Source organism: Cajanus cajan, chromosome 2 (assembly GCF_000230855.2).
Source record: "Cajanus cajan strain Asha chromosome 2, NIPB_CcT2T_4, whole genome shotgun sequence".
In the NCBI taxonomy this organism is placed as follows: domain Eukaryota; kingdom Viridiplantae; phylum Streptophyta; class Magnoliopsida; order Fabales; family Fabaceae; genus Cajanus; species Cajanus cajan.
In genome coordinates this window covers 51493804-51514337 of record NC_138518.1, presented here as the reverse complement: position 1 = coordinate 51514337, position 20534 = coordinate 51493804, and the positions used below count along the sequence as shown (strand labels likewise).

General features: G+C 32.6%; 1 protein-coding gene and 1 long non-coding RNA gene across 2 annotated transcripts; one reads left to right on the top strand and one right to left on the bottom strand.

The window, feature by feature from the left end:
* Positions 1–2516: 2516 nt before the first annotated feature.
* Positions 2517–7055, bottom strand: LOC109817697 (meiotically up-regulated protein). Its single transcript, XM_020383026.3, has 6 exons — positions 6792–7055; positions 6618–6703; positions 6390–6485; positions 5859–6021; positions 5564–5729; positions 2517–2933 (listed from the first exon to the last, which is right to left on the bottom strand). The coding sequence occupies exons 1-6, from the start codon at positions 6859–6861 to the stop codon at positions 2855–2857; spliced, it is 660 nt and encodes a 219-aa protein (XP_020238615.1). The 5' UTR covers positions 6862–7055; the 3' UTR covers positions 2517–2854.
* Positions 7056–7228: 173 nt separating this feature from the next.
* LOC145954349 (uncharacterized) lies at positions 7229–10227 on the top strand. The gene is made up of 2 exons (XR_014431552.1): positions 7229–7808; positions 9985–10227. It is a non-coding gene; the product is annotated as an uncharacterized LOC145954349 (long non-coding RNA).
* The last annotated feature ends 10307 nt before the right edge of the window (positions 10228–20534 follow it).

The following is a 20534-nucleotide window of genomic DNA, read 5'->3' as shown; positions in this document are numbered from 1 at the left end:
TTGAACTCTAGCTTACCCTTCTGTTTCCATGTGAATGGACTGCGATGATCATACCTGGTATAGGAGCAGGTCAGGACTAGCTTGAAATTGATGTGACTGTTGCGCGATGAGGAGTTTTGTCCTAGTGTCAGAGTTACCTTCGTGGGTAACTGTTGTGTGTGCATGACCGACACTAGGATGTTATGAATTTGGGATGACTATACATATATGGTGCCATATTTTGTACATAGAAACGTATTTATTATATTTATATTTACATACCTGTATGTATGAGTCAACCAATTTCTATATTCTCTTAGTTCATTAGTAGTAGTGCGATTCTACTAAATGTAGGGACCATGGTGGGTCGTTACAAACATAAAAATGTTCTTATACAAGATAATCATTTATATTTAATATGTAAGAGTTGATTGTATTTTATAATGATGTTTATAGAAAAAATTTCTTTTCACAAAAGTATTTTGAAATATTTTTTTAAATGGAAGAGAATTTAAGAGTTGTTACTAGTCTTATATATTTAATTTTGTTAATTGATTATTTCTTTTAATTATTTTTTCATCTTTATTTTATATAAATTTTAATATTTTTATAAAAAATTATCAAATATTTAAAAGTGATATATATATATATATATATATATATATATATATATATATATATATATTCAATTATCATATTCCTGATGCAAAGTATCCATCTACTTTGTAAATAGTTAGTCTTTGTTAAGGATATAAGGTTGTTCTTAATTATTTGATATTTTATTAAAAATATTAAAATTTAATTTAAAGTAATGGAAAAAGGAATAAATTAAAATAAATAATCAGTATTTTTAATAAATTATGAAATGCTTATCATCTCATTTACTCTTTTTTTAATAATATTTGTTCATAATTTATTTTCTAAAGTGAATCCTGGGACCTTTCCTTCATCACATAAAGCTATTGGAATGCTAAATTTGGACTCTTTCAGAGTATTTATTTTCACACTACTCTCTTCCTGTTTTTCCTCTTTTAGTTTTCACATGCACCTGAACTGTAGAACTAATGCTCAATAAAGTTATAGTTACATGTGATTTTTTCAACAATGTCGAAGATGACGAGCTAGACACATTTTTCTTTCAAATATTTTCTCACCTTCCACACACCGAAACCTCAACATTAAATTTAATGTTCTAAAACTAATTTTTAGAACATTAATTTTAGTGTTCCAAAAAGTTCTTTCTAGAATAGTAAAATTAGTATTTTAGAAAGCATTTTCCAGAATCTTGCTTTTTATATACTTTTAAAAATATTTTCCGAAATACTAAATTTATTGTCCCAAAAAGAAGTTTCTAGAATTATATAAGACAACACACTTTTAAAAAGTAACATTAACTTTAGTATATCGAAAAGTATTTTTTGAAATAGTAAAGTTAGTGTACTGAAATGTATTTTTCGAAAGTGTATTATCTTACATAATTTGAAAAATTATTTTCGAAACGTAAATTTAGTGTTTCAAAAAATACTTTTCGGATGTAAAAATCACAATTTTGAAAAATATTTTTCAGAACACTAATTTTACTATTTTGGAAAATATATTTCATAATACTAAAATTAATCTTGACTAAATTTAATATTGAAATTCTTGGAAGTGTAAAAAGTTCTCACAATGCTAAAATTAATGTTGATTAAATTTAATGTTGAGATTTCTAAAAGTGCAAAAGGATATGAAGTGTTAGAAAAAAGTGCACATCTAATCATTACATTTCTTTGATCCTATAGAGAAAGTTACACACCTTAAATGTCATTGCGCACTAATTCTATATCCCGAGTGCATGTAAAAATTAAAAGAAGAAAGAGAATAACAATGTGAAAACTAAAAGGAAAAGGGGAAGATAATAATGTATAAATTAAAAGATTTCAAACTACCTACTAAAATAAGGAGTAAAAAGAAGATAAAGGAATCTATGTAAAAATTGAAAGGAGAAAAGAAAAGAGGTATGTGAAAAAGAAGGAAAAAGTACTTAATTGAACTTGGAGGTGCAACATTACAAAATTAGAAAATGAAAAAAAATTAAACATATTTTAGAAATTTATTTTAAAAAAAAAAAAAGAAAGAAAGAAAAGGAGGTGTACTTAAAAAACAGGAAGCGTATATATCATGAACTCCAATTTTTTCACAGATTTATTTTGTGGCCCAGCCTTGCCTGTTGCCTGTCGGGTCAAGACCATTTTGACCCATTTTATTATACTTTTTCATTGATCTTTAAATTTTAAAAAGGAAAAAAAATACCTTGTCAAATAAGTCCGGTAAGTTTTGGGCAAAGAAATTAGTAGCCCGGTTGGCCAGCCGGACGGGCCAATTTGGCCCAAATCTTTTCCGGGTCACGTTTACAAAGCCTGACACCTATATAATCTATTGATCGGAAAGCTCAAACAGAGACTCATAAAGCAATAGCTTAGAATTACGCTAGTGGATAGATGCAAATGAATACTTGAAAGCAAATGATTAAGAACTATAATAACTGAAGTGGAAAATACAAAACAATGCACAAAAGTATTCATCTTCCAATAACGGGCAAACCAATCATATTGATACAACCTTGCGTAGTATGTGGTCTAAGATGTTCATGTGACAATTGAAAAGGCCAATCGTAAACTCTAGAGAGAAGATGAACAAAAGAAATACAAGATATGAAACGAGAGATTAAATAAGGGAGTATACTTGAAAAGATAAACAAGTTACTTTGCACCTATAGATTCTACTTTATTTACAGAGATTGAACCTTGACTTAGCTTTAATCAGCATCATATTTCCAGCCTAAACATATGAACAAGAATGCATTAACCTAGGACCACTTTACAAACTCTGACAATCAACTTAGCATTGTTGGATGCCCTGTCTGCTGAAGCATTCTCTTGATCATGTCCATCCCAAATGCAGAATCAGATGAACTGGTCAATGACAGCACAGGGTTAACTCAGCAGCTTCAGCAAAATTTTCAAATGTTGAAGTAACTACAATTCATCACTCAAGATCCCAAGGGTAGTGATCACTGATCCCCATGCAATACAGATATTCTTAAAATCTAGGTGCTTTAAGAAACAATTGCTATTCATACTTACCTTACCAGCCAATGCGAAGATAATAAAAATTTAAGGGAATTAGAAAAAATAAGTGACATGAAGATAATTCTAAAATAATAAGCTACGATTTGTTGATAATTCTAAGAGTTCTTTATTATATCACACTATCACGGAGATCACAAAGCAGATATCATACAATTTTCCTGCATAAACCCTAATTAGCATTCAACCTGTTGATTTAGGGAATATATTTGCAGTTCCTCAACATTTCAGAACTGAGTAAACATGTGACAACAAAATAATATACAGTGAAGGTCATGAAAGCTACAGTTGCTAATGCCTAGCCTATAATGAAGGATGGGACAACCTCTCCTCATTGAGTAGGAAATATAAACTATCAAAGCCAAGGCATTCTGCTAAAAGGAGCTAAAATGTGTAAAATATGCACTTCTGGTGTATTAGCAATTACCCCAACACTTACCAAGAACCAAGCCTTTTTTCTACTAGGCAGAGTCAACTACATGGATCAGAAGATACCACAATATTCTATCATAAATCATTTGTTATGAGTTCTGACTATAATTTTCTAACTATCCCTCTACCTTTAGTGATTAACCTACCGTCAATTTGATCTACTGTCCTTACTAACGCTTTTATAAGTCTTCACCACCAATGCCCAAGTCACCTAAGCTGTGTTTCTACCATATTTACTAACATAGTTACTACCCTAACTTTTTCTTGAATGAATCATTCATTCTTAATCTTATCCTGTCTAACATATTCACTCATCCAATGCAATATTCTCATATTTACTAGATTGAGTTTATTCTCTTGTCGGCTTTTCACCATCAACATTCAATTCCGTACATCATTGAAGGTCTTATAGCCATGCAACAAAAGTTTCCTTTAAATTTGAATGGTGCCTGGAGGATGAGCCCTTGAAAAACAGGAAGGTCGCTTCAGTGTAAACAAGAGAAATGGGTTCTATTTCTAGAAACAGCCTCTTCACTTGCAGTAGTTAACGCAATTTACATCCACCATTCCCATATCCCACTACATGAGAGCCACTATGTCACCCTTTAAGTTTGAGTGGCAACAGCACTTTTGTGTCACTATCACATATAACACCCAAAACACTTCGTTTCATCCAACAGCTAACAGTAAGAGAATTTTTAAATATTTTTATTTCCTACAGATACAGCTCTTCAAGCCCCTTAATTTAAGAATTTAATGCCCCCAATTCACATCTTCATTTCATTGATGGCATAAACTTGTTTAGGTTACATTTGTACTTTTGTAATGCACAAAAATCTGCCTATCAAATCACAGTGCTCTATAGAGCACATGATGCATGCATAGAGTTGCGTTTGTTTCTTTCACCACCCCCCCCCCCCCAAAAAAAAAATAAATAAATAAATAAATAAAAAAAGACATGCATTTGTTGAATTATAGATATGTGGTACCTTACTACATCTTTATTTACAAGTGATTCATCGCAAAACAAGGACAGAAGAAGGGGTGGGGCATTCTCTCATCCAAAAAAGTATACTCTCAAGCTAGTACAGTTAATGGGAACAAAATATCAATAATAAAATTACAAATCATGTCAGCACTAATTTTCTCCAACACTGGGATCTCAATCCACATAAAATTACTAGTGGTTTGAAATTTTTCATGTTATGCAGAAGATGTAGGTAGCTTTTTTTTCAGTAAATTTACATTCTATGAACAATAAGTTGATGAAATGACTTTGAACAATATTTACTGCTAAACACTATTCCGAAAATAGTTTTCATAAACATGTATATTATGTTCAGCCCTGGTCTCTCTTTTACCAAACTCTACAGAGAAATTCTTTGTAGTACCCATTAAGGTCTCCATTTATTTCAACCAAGCAAGGCCCTAGCTGTTCAAGTTTTTTTTTTTTCTTTTCTGTCCCCACATTATTTGATTGGGCTACTAACATGCTCAAGCCAAATCATGTTAGTTTTTGTAATCATTCACTTCATAAGTGTTACTATAGTTTTCTCTCATACAGTTGTTCCTAACCCAATCTTTTCTTGCAAGTCCACTAATCTATCCCAGCATTCCCATATGCTCTACACTGCTCTTTTTTGGCACTTGACTGGCCAATAAAAACTACCACCTGTGCAAAGCATCTTGTCTGCACAGCTTGAATCCTATGTATGATCTCCCCTGTAACGGATCTAATATGCCTAAACTGTACAACTTCTAGCATGATGTTATTCTGAAATTTCACCTTTAAACATTGCTAATTTGCATCTTATTATGTACATTTCCTTACATTATATGTACATCAATTTAATTGCACTTAACCAAAAAACCATAGGACCCAAAAAGCTTGAAAGACATCATATTATCAACATGATCAGCTAAGTAAAACACTCAATTCAGGTCCAAAGCTATCAAAATATTAAAGAAATATACAAAATGAAAAATCACAATTGATATGGTGAGCCAGAGTAATCATAACTCACCTTGGTATTGTAATTTCATAGGGAAATGAAACAGCACCATCAAGATTTGGTATTGGTGGAACATGATCCTTCTTCTCATTAACAAATTTAATTATCTGAAATAAAACCTCACGAAGCGATGCCTCAAGCGCTGCACTTCGAGCATTTCTATCATCCAATGGTCCCTCTACTCATAAGAAACACAGTAAAACAGGCACCCCAACAAAATGTTAGTGAATGTGTATAGAAACTAAATTCACGGTAGGAATGAAACATGTTAAGAGATTTAATTCAACGAACAATCAAGCAACTGCACCTCCAGGATCAACAACTTTGGAATGATGATACTTGCTGGAATGCACCTTTGGATGCTGAGCTACATTCAGATTAATATACCACTGCTCCCAATACAAGCGTTCAATCTTGTTACTGAACCAAGATGCCTGTTTGTTCTTCACCTCATAGAAAGATAAACATATCTGCATCATCCAATTCACAACCCTTTAAAAACAACCTAATTACAATAAAACAATGACCAAATTATACCAACACCCCATATTCCCAGAAGTTTCTTGAGATTTCACATTACCCCTTTCCTTTTAAGTTTACAGCAACCCTTTTATAGTGATACACAATGTGTCAATGAATGCAATGTTTTTGTTGGAAAAATAAGGGAGTGCCAGTGTAATCTATTTCAAACAATTAAGGGAATTAATGCAAGGATAAAAATATAGTTGGGTATCAGGGGAATTTGACAAAACCTTAAAGAGTGTCTGTCAGTCTAATTTGCTCTAAACAAACAAAATTCAAATAACCCAACTAGCACCATTGTCACAGCATAACTGACCTGACTCTTTTTATTTGGATGCTTCTCCACCCAACAAACGAACTGCTCAATCTTCTCATCTATTTTCTTTTCAAGCTCTGCCTCCCCACATTGCACCTACACACCAAACGTGGCATAAAAAACAGAACACAACACAGTTATAGACATTTTTGGCGCATTAATTAAACGACGTTTCAAATTGAGCAACGCACGAGTGATGATAGCAATAAATTGAGACCGGAAACCTACATAAGTGATGTCAAAAAGCTCCAAGTCAACGTCTTTTGGGCGGACGAGACCCAAAGCGCGATGAAAGACGATCGTGTGCAATATGCCTGCAACGCCGGTAGCCCAGTTATCGCAATTCAACAAAACGCAAGCATAATAAGATCATCATAGTGGAAAAGACAGTAGCGCAATTACATCGCAAAACCTCGCGAATCTCGAAATGCTCCAGTTCCAGTTCCTTGAGCTGGCAAACTTCACAGTTCATGATTGGACGAAACCCTAGGAGAGTTGTTGGGGAAGAGAAGGGAATGCGAGGAAGTAATATTAAAAGGGTATAGCGTAAGCGTGTAGTGTAAAGTATTTGAGTATTTGTGATTCTACTGTAATCCAAGTTCCAATTACTTCTGGTTGGAGCAATCAGAGCGAGGAAGAAGATGACTTTACTTTTTTAAGAGAAAGGATTAAATACCTCACGGGTGATGATAGCAACAAATTCAGATTGGAAAGTGGAAACGTACACACTACTAATACTATTGATCGTAAATTTGATTATAAATATATATCTTTTATTCTCCTAAAATATATATATATTTTTCCCTTCTAATCAATAGCATAATATCATTGTGCTTTGTTTGGGAACGGAAGAAATTGAAGAAAATAAAAAAAAAATTGATAAGAAATAAAATTTATAGATATTTGGTAAAATAAAATTAGATGAGAAATAGAAAAAAAAAATATTTTAAAATTATATGTTATATAGTTAAATATTTATATAAGAATAAAATATTTAAATAATTACATATTATCTTTTTTTTACTTTTTCTAAATATACGTATTCATTTCAATTTTATTATATCTCTAACATTTTAAAATAATTGATTATGTCATTGAGATATTTTTTTTAAGAAAATTGTTATTATATATTATATATAATATATAATATATTAATATAAATATATAATGTAAGACTCGCAATCGCCTCCCCCACTCACAAATCCTCTTGTTCTCATTTTTCTCTTTCTTTCTTCCATTACGCTATTTTGATTCCTTTTCTTGGCTGAAACTTGGGTGTTGGTGTTTGATATGGAAGGTGGGGCTATTGAGAATCAAGGAAAGCAATAAGGCTAGTCTTACTCCCGACCCGAAGCAATTTCATTTCTCTTTTTCTTCTCTTCCCTAGAAGCTCGGAACCAGAATGCTTCTCCCTCCGAAGTAAGGGAAGTTAGAATTTGTTGATTTTGACACAAAATATTGTATTGTTGCAGCAAATTGTTGGTTGCATGTTAATTAAATTGGAGTGTGTGGAATTAGAAAGAGAGGTTTTGAGTTGTTTGAAGAATGTAATGGATTGGATCGAATTCTTGTTGCACGTGAGGTTTGTAATGTTTTCCTGAGTTGCATGTTAATGGTAGAACTGTTTTCTTGCAAGTGCAGGTGTTGGGTCCCTTTGGGTTGTAAGTTTTGATGGGTTTTGGGTGAAAAACATGTGGGAAGCCATGAAAGGGCATAAAGTTTAATCTAGAGCACTGAATTGAGTGTTGCGGTACTAGGATTAGATGACCGAATTTGGTCTTAGAATCTTCATGAAATTTTTATCCTTGGATGTTATATTTCCAATGGCACCTGAATCACCAAAAAAGGAGGTATGGAACTCTAGATATGATTGTTTTAGTGAACAGGGGTCAAGCTGTCAGCATTGGTTGTAGCTGTTGCAATTTTTAAAATTTTTAACAAAGTAGATGATAGAATTAGGACTTGATATCTTCATAAGAGTTGTAGAAAATATTCTTATCTTTAATATTAGATAAGGATGAGCATGATAGGAGTAGTATAACTCCAGATATGTCTATTTTAGTGAACAGGGGTCAAGCTGCTAGCATTGGTTGTAGCTGTTGCGGTTTTTAAAATTTTTAACAATGTAGATGATAGAATTAGGACTTGATGTCTTCATGAGAGTTGTAGGAAATCTTCTTATCTTTTATTTGAGCTAAGAACAAGAATGATAGGAGTAGTATAACTTCATTTATGTAGTTTTATGTGAAGGTTGCCATTTCACAATAAGTGATTTGGTTAAGTTGAAAATTGTTTTGGGTATTTAGGTTGATGTATGTTGTTTATATGTGTAAGTTGGCTTGATAAATGAGTTGTAAATATGTAGTATGAGTTGCATTTTGTGATGAAAATGTGTGTGCCGATATAAATGATAAAATGTTGAATAATGATGATTGTTGTAGTATGATGAGAAAACTATGTTGATGATTGTGTTGTGAAGTTGTGTAGTTATATTGGGATATTATATGAACAATGTTGATATGTCATTGAGATGCATGTTTAGCATAGTGTTGCAAATTAGCTGTGTAGTTGAGTAGTTGAGTAGAGATGATATGAGTTGAAAAGTTATGTGTTGACTGAGTTGTTGTTATGCTGAAAATATAATGAGATGTTGTGTTGTTATTTTGAGTTGTTAAGCTGAACTATGCTGATGAGTTGTGTGTTGATTGTGTTGGGATGATGAGTTGTTGATCACTAGGACTAGAGGAGATTTTTTCAAAGTTGTTCATCTCATTGTGTAGATTGAAATACTTGTGGTGCTCTGAGGGCCCAATTTGTTGAAAAACCCTCCTTGGAAAGTTGTCCCTTGAGTGGATGATGTGTTGTTCTCCTCTAGGACTTAGTTGATCCCGTGTGTGGGCAAGATCGAGGCACATGTGTATGAAGCGACAACGGTATAGGGACTAGGTCGAGCTATATTGATTACAAGCGACCAATTCGAGTAAAGTACGAAGTCGGGAACTTAGTTCCTAACCGAGTATCAGAGGGTTATAGTATTTGGAGGATAGTTAGTAGGCTAATCTCATATGTGGCTCAGTTGAGCTAGTTAATGTCGTGGTAGGCCTAAACCCAATTGTCTTATCCTGACATAGTACTATACTTCCTTGTTTAAGTGGTAAAGTTTGAGAAATTGTTATCGTGTTATGGATTTTTATCCAAATTTGTTATTTACCTAGCAAGCCCAAAAAGGTTCTGCGTTATCGGTTCGGTAGGACCTAGCCACTTAGACTCTTCACCCTGTGTTGTAGGAGATCTCTGAGTTGAAATGCCTGATGACGCATGTGCGTTGATGAGTTGTATGTGTTGATATGTTGTGAAGTTGTTATACAGTTATATGTTACCTATGTGTTGTGTGTTGCATGATGAATAAGTCACTCATGTTGATAATGATGTGTTGCAGATTGCTTTTATATTCATATGTTGTTTAAGTATTATGTGTTGTATGTTGAACAAGTTGATGAAGATGATGATAGTGATGCTAAATTGCTTTTGTTGTATATTTCATATATATGAGTTATTTATTTTCACTAGTTTATCCTTACATGTTTTCATGTAGTTTGGACTGCAATGATCATACAATGTATGGAAGCAGAGCAGGGATAGATTAGTGTTAGCTAATGGAGGTCACTTGGTGGCAGGAGCTGGAGAGTTATATTTTGTTGATTACCCTTAGTGGTAGAACTTATTTTGTAGGCAGTTGTATATATTTTATGGCCTGTTGAGCCACTACTGTTGGATGATTGTAGTTTTACTTATGTTGATTGATAGTATACTATTTAGTATATATATTTTCAGTTGATTTTAGTTGTTTTTTCGCAATGTAAGGACCAAGACAGGTCGTTACATATAATATTTTTATTTAATACTATATTTATTAAAACTTTGTTTATTTTTTACTATAATAATAATTATTTGATTTTTATTTTAAATATTTATTTAAAATAAATAATATATAATCAAATATATTGATCACTTAATTTACTATGATAAAGAGTTAGATAGGATTTATGATCTTCAATTTATTGTTATTTATTTTAAGTTTATTGTCTACTGGAAAAAATCTATATTAAGATAAAGAATTTATCCTTATCTTGTAAACTTAAGTCGGGAGAGACTTGTTTACATGTTTGTTCAGAAATATTATAAAAAAAATATTTGTTATAACATTTGATTAGTAAAACCTTTTTATTAAAGACGTAATTTAGTTGAGGAAATTAGTATAAAAATAAAGTGTTTCAAAGTTTCTTATCTTTTACGCTTTTTTAAACAAACGTTTTACAAACTTATAATTACTTTATTTATCTTTAAGTAAAAAAGGTTGTAAAAATTTACATACATCTAATCCCCTTACTTGTGTTTATTTCACATTCAAAGAGAAGAAAAAAAAAACACCAATAATTTATACCAATTCACTCTCAATCTTATAAAGTTACAGTCAAGTACTCAGCTACCCACTGAAATTTTCTACTAAAAATATCACAACCATAATTCAATATATTATCAACTTAAAAATTCCCGCAACAAAAACTATGATAATTCATGCATCGTAGTTAACTTTTTTTTTTTTTTTATCGGTAAATGTTAGTAATTAATAAATTATGTTAATTGGGTAAAGGGGTTCGAACCTCCGACCATCCTTATCCCTCCAGCCGCAGGACCACGCATCGTAGTTAACTAGTTGCTAGACATCCCCATGACACTTTTTTAGGAATAAAGATAAAGGATAATGGAAACTAAATATTATCCAAAATATATATTTTTTTGGTTCAAAGGAGTTTTGACAATTTCCTTTCAACACGATAATTAATTCGAACACAAAGAAAAACATATATTGTTTTTTCTTATTCATAAAAATGTTTTAATTGACTTTTTTAATATTATTATTATAAGTTTCAATAGGAATGATAATAGATAAGTTTGAATATGGTACTATATGACCTGTCTCTTAAGGTTGTGTCTATAAATTATGAGACCTAAGATATTGTTTATGTTCAAATCTTAATTTATTACATTTTTTAATTAAGCATGTGATTTTATTATTAACATTTTTTACCAAAAACATTTTTTTATACTAAGCATAAATTTGTACTCTATTAACTTCAATAATTTTTTTTAGGGTGAGGAGTGGTAGAATTCAAAAATATTTTCTTAACTTTTTATGTAAATAACAAGATTACACTTAAATAATTTAACAAAATATTTATATTTATATCTTATGATTATAAAGTTTGAATTATCTATATTAATATTTAAAGAGGATATCCCTTTTAGTAACTACCATACTCTTCATATTTGATAAATCATTATACTCTCTTATTATTTAAAATTAAAAAATTAATATTTTTAACAAATTCAAGACTTGAACTTATGACCTTGAGACTTAAGAACAAATTATAACACTAGTTGAAAAAACATACTTTTTATTTCTTAATCTCATTTTTTTTTAATTTTTAATAAAGACACGAAGTTCCTTGATTCCATTAGTAAAAATAATAGTAAATAACTCAACATATCATAATATAATTATCACATAATAATTCAAAATATTAATAAATAATTTGCTATAAATATAAATAAAAAATTGAGGCCTAAGGCTAGGGATGGCAAATATACCCGTACCCGCAGGTAATACCCGAACCCGTCCCGACTTTGACAAGGAATACCCGGTTTGACCGGGTACGGGTACGGGTACAGATAAAACCCGATATATTAAATCGGGTACGAGTACGGGTACGGGTATGTACTTACCCGCCCTGTACCCGTCCCCGTTCTTATTTTTAATTTAATATTCACTTTCAATTTAATTATATTAAAAAAATTTAATATTTTTTCATGTGTGATTATTTATTATAATATGAGATAAAGAAATAACCTAATTATAATTATAATATAATAAAAAAATTTATTTAAAAATATCATTTTTTTTTACAAAAAATAAAAAATAAAAAATTGACGGGTACGGGTATACTCGATACCCGACGAGGACGGGAATGAGGATGAAAATCTATACCCGACGGGTATGGGGACGGGGATGGGGATGAATTTAACTTGCGGGGACGGGGACGGGTATCATGAAACCCGTACCCGCCCCGCCCCATTGCCATCCCTACCTAAGGCAAAGACCTCATTGGTCTTATGGCTTACACAGTGTAACCTAAAACTCGATTAATGTAGCTTGTTTATACAAGACCTATAAATACACTTATAAGTTCAAGTAGGTCAACAAGCCTTGTTCATTAGAACTTTTGATATACTACTCAACTCTCTCCCACTAGACTGACCTAATGATTCTTATATTCGTTCTTTGTAAAAACTAATAATAATAATAATAATAATAATAATAATAATAATAATAATAATAATAATAATAATAATAATAGTAATAATAATAATAATAACAACAACAACAAATTATTATATTTATAACAAAAAAAATATGTGGTTTTTTCTATAAATTCAAAATTTAAAATTTACTAATGCATAACATAAATGTTGTAACACCCTTCATGTTTGATGTTTCAGTAGATCCACTTCATGACACTTAACACGGTGACACTTTACATAATTTCTCATTAGTTAGAACTCTTTATCGGTTAGAACCCTCCGTGAGTAACCTTTTATGAGATGTTTTTCCGCTTTTAAGATAAACAATTGACCCCACAAACCAACACAAGACTTTTTTATGTGCTTTGTCCTTACTCATGCTTTTAGGAAAGTTTTCCAAAAGGTCACTCATCCCTAAATTATTCTAAGCCAAATATGCTTAACTATGGAGTTCTTTTGTAACAAGTTACCAAAAATTAGATACATTTCTCGATATAGGAAATACAAATTAATTTCTTTAAATTATCATCAATTATACAATCTCACACTTGCAAAAATATCTAGATCTCTCTTAGTCCGGTGTGTTCGGATTGTTACAAATGTCAAACATATGGAGAAAAATTTTAGAAGTTCACAATCACTAGTTAAAACAAACAATGTCTCACAATTGAAAAATACAAAAATATTTGAATATGTTTAGAAGTACAGAGACTCAAAAAGGCAAGATAATTTGTATAATACTTGTGACACTCTTCTATCCCAAGACATCTTCATATAATAATATTAATAAAATACAATCCTTTTTAAATAATTTAAATAAATCTCTTTCACATGCGAGGTAAAAGGATTCACATGTCTAAATTTCATTGTGTAAAATTTCATTCTCTTGAATAATAAAAAAACAATTATGAAAAGCAATAAATAGACACAAACCGACTTTTACCAATCCTCAAAAGAAAAATAAAACATGTTAAGATAAACTCTAAGTCTAAAAACACGATTCTCAAAAATTAACATAAACCATAGATTGTCCACTTGCTTGATGTTACACTAATTAGAGCTAGATCCATAAAAGTAAAACCAAAGCCTTAAACTTTGTCTCCTACAGACTCAAACTCATCTACCTGATCAACACCTACAAGTGGTATTCAACCCAAACATGAAGCAATAACAAATGCAAAAGAAGTGAGAATATATATCACACATGTATATAAGCACATACAACAAATATGGATAACACTCTAGGAATAACAACACAAAATTTCATCACACACCAATTCAAAACATTCACATATCTCAATATTACATCCAACAAGTCAATCACAAACATTCACTTTCATTCATCAAGCACTCATGTGGATTTATGCTCTTAATTCTATATAAATGTGGCACCAAATTTTAACATTGTTGAAGGAATTATATCACACAAAAGGGAATTATATTGAAGCTAGTTGGGGGTATTACAATTGTGCATCGTTGTCTCCCATCCATCGTTAGAAGTTTCCCACCATAACACCCCTAAGACCAAGGTAGAAGATCTAAAGAACCTCTAGCATGGAAACACATTCACTTCCAAATAAAGTATACATGGACACTCAAACACATGACATTGAGCATAATAAAATACAAATGTGTAATGCCATCACCATCATCTTACCAGACCTCTATGCCTGAAGGACCAAGCCTTGCCTATATTTTCATCATTGTCAAGTTTCTACTTGGACTTCCTCATATTAGCACCAACATCATCTCAAAGTACATCAAACTTCTTAAATATTGCATACATGGTTCTCAAATTAGTTAATACAAACATCTCGAAATCTCAAGTTCAACAACATCTCATAATTCTCACAACTATATTTCTTACATATTCACTATCATTAATTCTAATCCTTTTCCTTTATAATTCTCTTAATTATAGAAACATCTTATATTCTCTCATCTCTCCTCAATTATCCTAATGTCTTATCTTTCTCAATTATAACTCTCACTCTTTCTTTCCTAATTCTTTTTTTCTTGTTTATTCATCTAATTATCTTCTTTGAATTATTTCCCTTAAGATTTATTATTGTACTCATGATCAACAATGTTGTGCCCAATTAGGCATTCCTCCTACCCAGTGTAGAGAGGTTGAGGGTCTCTTTGCAACATTTGCACCCCAGTGTGGCTGAGATTATGTTTGATGTGGAAACTCTCAGAGTCCAATATCAAATGGTGCCCGGCAAGACATTGCTCTTGCAACACCGAGAGGTCTGGGATCTCTCTATGGCCCTCATAATCAACATGGTACTTCTTATGCCTAGTGCAATGAGGATAAAACCTCTTTGCCCAAGTCATGCCCGACTCCTTATACATGCATCTAATATTGTCGCAAAATCTATAGTTCGCATATTTATAGTGTATTTTAGGAAGTAACTTTGTATACATTTATATGATCTTTTTGACTTTTGTATGTGTCTTATATTCATGTTTTGACTTAGATTTATGATAGTGGTATTATTTGATGATTGTGGTAAATTTTACTTAATTTTTGGAGTTTTACCCACTTGAACATTTTGTCTTGTGTAGGTCATATCTGAAGCTCCCAAACTTAGATTGGGATGTTCTAAGTACCGTTGAAAAGCTTAGAGAGAGTGCTACAACTTAGTGTTATTATTGTAATTTTGATAAATAAAAAAAACCATTATAAAAACAACACTTCTTAAAAATAATTGTTTTTTCAAAAAACAAGTAGAATTTACTTCTTAAAAAAATAGAAAAATTATTTATTTTTAAATAAAGAAATTTAGATAAAAACATTGATGTATAAAAAAAAAAGATAAAACACTAAAAAAACCATTTTATTTTATTAAAAAGGCATTTTTTCCAGAAAAAATTAAACAATCAGGACAATTATTGTCTAGTTGAATATGAATCATACTAGCATGAACTTATGACACCAAATTATCAAGACCAATCAAGCCAAGCTGGTACATCAATATTTTTTTTTTGACGATGACTGCAACAAAATACAAATCCAAAAAGCACATCAATATCATAGTGAGACAAGTCCACAATAAAATATACACCCCAATTCAATTATTTGTATTATATGATGGATGTGAAAATGATATCACTTCCACACACATTATATCTTTCTTTGCAACCAAAGGAGAAAAATACAAAAAATGTTATCAAAATCAAAGTCATTATTTGATATAAATCTACCACTAAAAGTATAATTGTTTAACGATCCCATTTGACCCATTTGTAATCATGATCAGTGATTGCTCGTGCATAGTTTTAAAATTTGGATCATTATTGACTCAATCAAGGCATGAATCAATAAATCAGTGATTACACTAATAAATTTTTTGTTAAACTAGCAAATTATTGGTTTGAATCTCATGAATTAATATATGATTTGTATAATTTAAATTAAAGATATAAAATAAAAATTATTTAAGTCACATGTATAACAACTAATACACTATGGGTTAGCGGTTAGTAAAAATTGTTATCTGAAGCACTTGGGTTCAATTTTCATGTTATAAGATGTTTTAACCTTTTACTTATTTTTTAGAAGCTCATTCACCAATGTGCACTGTGCATATTGACGTGCAACATAATAGATAGGTGAGTAAGAATTTTAACTTTCAAGTGCTTAGAATAAAAAAAAATTGGATTAATCAATCCAAGTGAGTCACTAGTCAGAAACTAATCAGGTTTTCACTACCGTTGTTATAGATTGAATGGATCAATCTAAGTTGCAAACACTTACTCGTGGATTACTCACACACGAGGCCACACAGAATTCTCAAGAACTCTTGCTCAATGTTATTCATAATATCCCCCTCTGTACAGGGTTGCTGAATATATATATCTTTACAAGATAACTTAAGATAACTTCTAATCTAATCTAATAACAACTCTTTATCTTATTGGAAATCTTATTTAATAACTACTCAATCCTATCTATTAATATCTTCTTAAAAACTAATACACTTCTAAGCACATATAACAGTGTCCCTTTCTGTAGAAGGCCTTGCCCCCCAAGGCTGTGTCGTCTCCTTTTTCCAACAAAGAACTCCATTTAATATGTGGAAATTGTAATTGCAGCTAATATAGTTCATGCCAAGTTGCATCTTCAACACTAGTGTGAGCCCAATGAACTAGAATCTTCAAACAGCACGATTCCCCTTCTTTTTCATTCTTCTGTCAAGAATGTTTAGTGGCGTGGCTTCAAAATCTCCAGCTGTTGTAAAATTGGGTAACTTGGATGTGACCACGTGACCTCCATGATGTCTCTTTAGTAATGAAACATGAAAAACATCATGTATCCTTGTACCTTCAGGCAACTCCAATCGATAGGCTACCTGCCCTATCTTTTCTAGTATGCAAAATGGCCCATAATATCGAGCTGCTAACTTGTGAAATGAGGAATTGGGGATGGAATGTTGTTTGTAAGGCTGGATCTTCAAGTAGACCCAATCCCCACAATTGAATTCCTGCTCAGTCCTCTTCAAATCAACATAATACTTCATTCTATTCTGGGCCTTTGAAATGTTTGCATGTAGTAAGTTTGCGATTTCCTCTCTGGACTTTACCACGTGATCCACGACTTGGACCAATGAATCACCCACCAGCAGCGGTTGATTAGAAGTTGGAGGATAGCTGTATAAGGCTTCAAATGGAGTCATCCCAGTTGTTGAGTGAAATTTGGTGTTATACCAATATTTGGCCAAACTTAAATACTCCACCCATTTACTAGGCACATTCCCAGTAACACACCTGAGATATCCTTCCAATACCTTATTTAGTGCCTCTGATTGGCCGTTGGTTTGGGGGTGGAAAGCTGTAGACTTCAACAATTCAACTCCATGTATCTTGAATAAATCTGTCCAAAATGCACTCATGAAAATAGGATCTCTATCAGACACAATTTGACTTGGCCAACCATGCAGCTTGATAATGTTATCTAAGAAAATATGTGCTACTTTAGCAGCACTAATAGGATGATTCATTGCTAGGAAGTGTGCATACTTGGCCAGTCTGTCAATTACTACTAGAATAATGGTTTTACCAGCAGATTTTGGCAATCGGACAATGAAGTCCATAGCAATTGATTGCCAAGCCTGATTTGGGATTGGGAGAGGTTGTAATAACCCTACAGGTGCAGACAGTTGTGTCTTGAACCATTGACACACATCACATTTTTTGACCCATTCTTTGACTGCTTTTTGCATGCCTTTCAACCAAAATAGCTCTCGCAATTTCATATATGTTTGAGTGCTTCCAGAATGGCCACCAATGCAGGAGGAACGGAAATAAGTTAATAGCTTGTTCTTGATCTGATTATCATTGCCTGCTACTATTTTTCCTTTCCTCTTCAAGATTTACCCTTCCCACTTGTAATGCTTGTAATCTTGCCCGGTAAGTCGCATTCTATCAATGATTTTCTGTAGTTTACTATCAACTTGCCATGTTTTTTTGACCTCTTCTTGCAAATTTGAGCTGACCTGGTAGATTGTTGCTAAGCTTCCTGCCACTTCTTTTCTTGATAACGCATCCACTACAATGTTTTCTCTTTCGTTTTTATATTTAATTGTAAAATCCAAGCCCATCAACTTCTCTAATCCCCAATTCTGCATGAGTGTTGTTGGTGGTTGTTCTAGTAGGTGTTTGAGTGCTTTCTGGTCAGTTTTGATGACAAAGTGATGTCCCAAAAAGTAGTGTTGCCATTTCTTTATTGCAAACAAAATGGCATAAAATTATTTTTCGTATGCAGACAGTAAGGAATACTTTTTTCCCATGGCTTTACTAATGTAGGCAATAGGATATCCCTTCTGAATTAGAACTGCGCCAATACCTTGTCCTGAAGCATCTGTCTCCACTATAAATACTTCTTCAAAATTAGGTAAGGCCAAAATCGGTGTGTTCACCAAATCTTGTTTAAGTTGCTGAAATGCTACATCTGCAGTTGTACTACACTAAAATTTTGTATTCTTTTGTAATAAGGTGGTCAATGGCATAGCTATCTTGCCATAATTTTGAATAAACCTTCTATAGTAACCGGATAGCCCTAAAAATCCCCTTAGCTATTTAATTGAAGTAGGAATCGGCCAACTCATCACTGCTTCAATCTTTTGTGGATCAGGGGTAACTCCTTTTGAAGAAATCACATGTCCCAGATACTCTACACATAACTGTCCAAAATGACACTTCTTTTTGTTTAAGACTAAACTGTTGCTTTCCAAAATCTGCAATGTAATTGCTAAGCTCTCCAAGTGTTCCTCCTAAGTTTTGGTATATACCAAAATGTCATCAAAAAATACTAGTATAAATTTTCATAGGTAGGGTCGAAAAATGTCGTTCATCAAGTTCTGAAATGTCGCCGGGGCATTACTCAAGTCAAAGGGAAGCACTACCCACTCATAATGGCCACTATGTGTTTGAAATGCTGTCTTATGGATGTCTTCTTCAACCATTCGAATTTAGTTGTAACCACTTCGTAAGTCAAGCTTTGTGAAGTAACAAGCACCTTCTAACTCATCCAATAAGTCCTCTATTAATGGAATATGAAATTTGTTCTTAATGGTGGCTGCATTAAGTCGGGCGATAATCTGTGCAAAACCTCCATTTCCCATCCTTCTTTTTGACTAGCACAATAGGAGAAGCAAATGCACTATTGCTCTCTCTAATGAATCCCGTGTTTATCCCATCCTTCATGAGGATATGTATAGGGCTTCGAGCAAAAAGGTTTATCATTTACCAAGTTAATTTGGTGATCATACTTCCTTTTCGGCGGTAATTCAGCTGGTTCCTTGAATAAATGATCATACTGATGTAAGAATTGTAGTAGTGCTGCATTTTGTTCTTTAGAGAGGCCCTCGTCTGCCCCCGTAATGCTCTTAAGCCTTGTGTTATCACAAATAGAAGAAATGGTTAGTAGCATTGCTTGGCTAGCCATCGCTTTGACCTTTCCAGCCAAGTCGTGAATGCTTCCAACCTGCTTTTCACCATCCAACTGTATCACTTCTTGATTGTGCTCAAACTGCATTGTTAAGTTTGCACAATTCCAACGAATTTCCCCTAAAGTTTTCAACCATTGCATTCCGAGGATGGCTCCATAGTGAGATCCAGGTAACACCAAAAAGTCTCCTACAAACTCATGGTTGTTAAATTTCCACTTTAGTTGATCACATTTTTTGTTAATCAAGATTGGTTTGTTACTAGCAACCAAGACAGGAAACTCTTTGACAAAATGGGTTTTCAATCCTAAGCTTTTAACCCATTTATCACTTACAAAGTTGTGGGTACTTCCTGTGTTCATCAAGAACGGAACCTGTTGTTTTTTTATAGTCCCTTGCAGTTGTAAGGTTTGCCCTCCTGCAACCCCTTTTAAGGCATGGAGAGAAATTTGAACATCCTCATCCTCCAAAATTTGATTACTGATGGCTAGCACCTCATCCACCGGATCAATGTCATTATCTAGAGACCCCTCTTCTTCCTCAACTCCTTGAGCCGTAAATATGGCATTCAACCTTCCCAAACTTTACACTTTTGCCTGTGGAATCGGCCCCAAACCTCCCCACAAAATCTGCATAGCCCCTTAGAGATTCTATCAGTTGTTAGTCGTTGTCATATTGGTTTTACCTTCTTTTCCCGCACTAGAACCCGTGGGTACTGTAGAATTGGGTTGTTGCAGACTAGTGATTGGGGGTGTTTTTAGAACATAGTTAGTTGATGACCATTTTCTGGAACTACCCCTTGTGCTATCAGAACTAATAAAAGGTTTTGTTG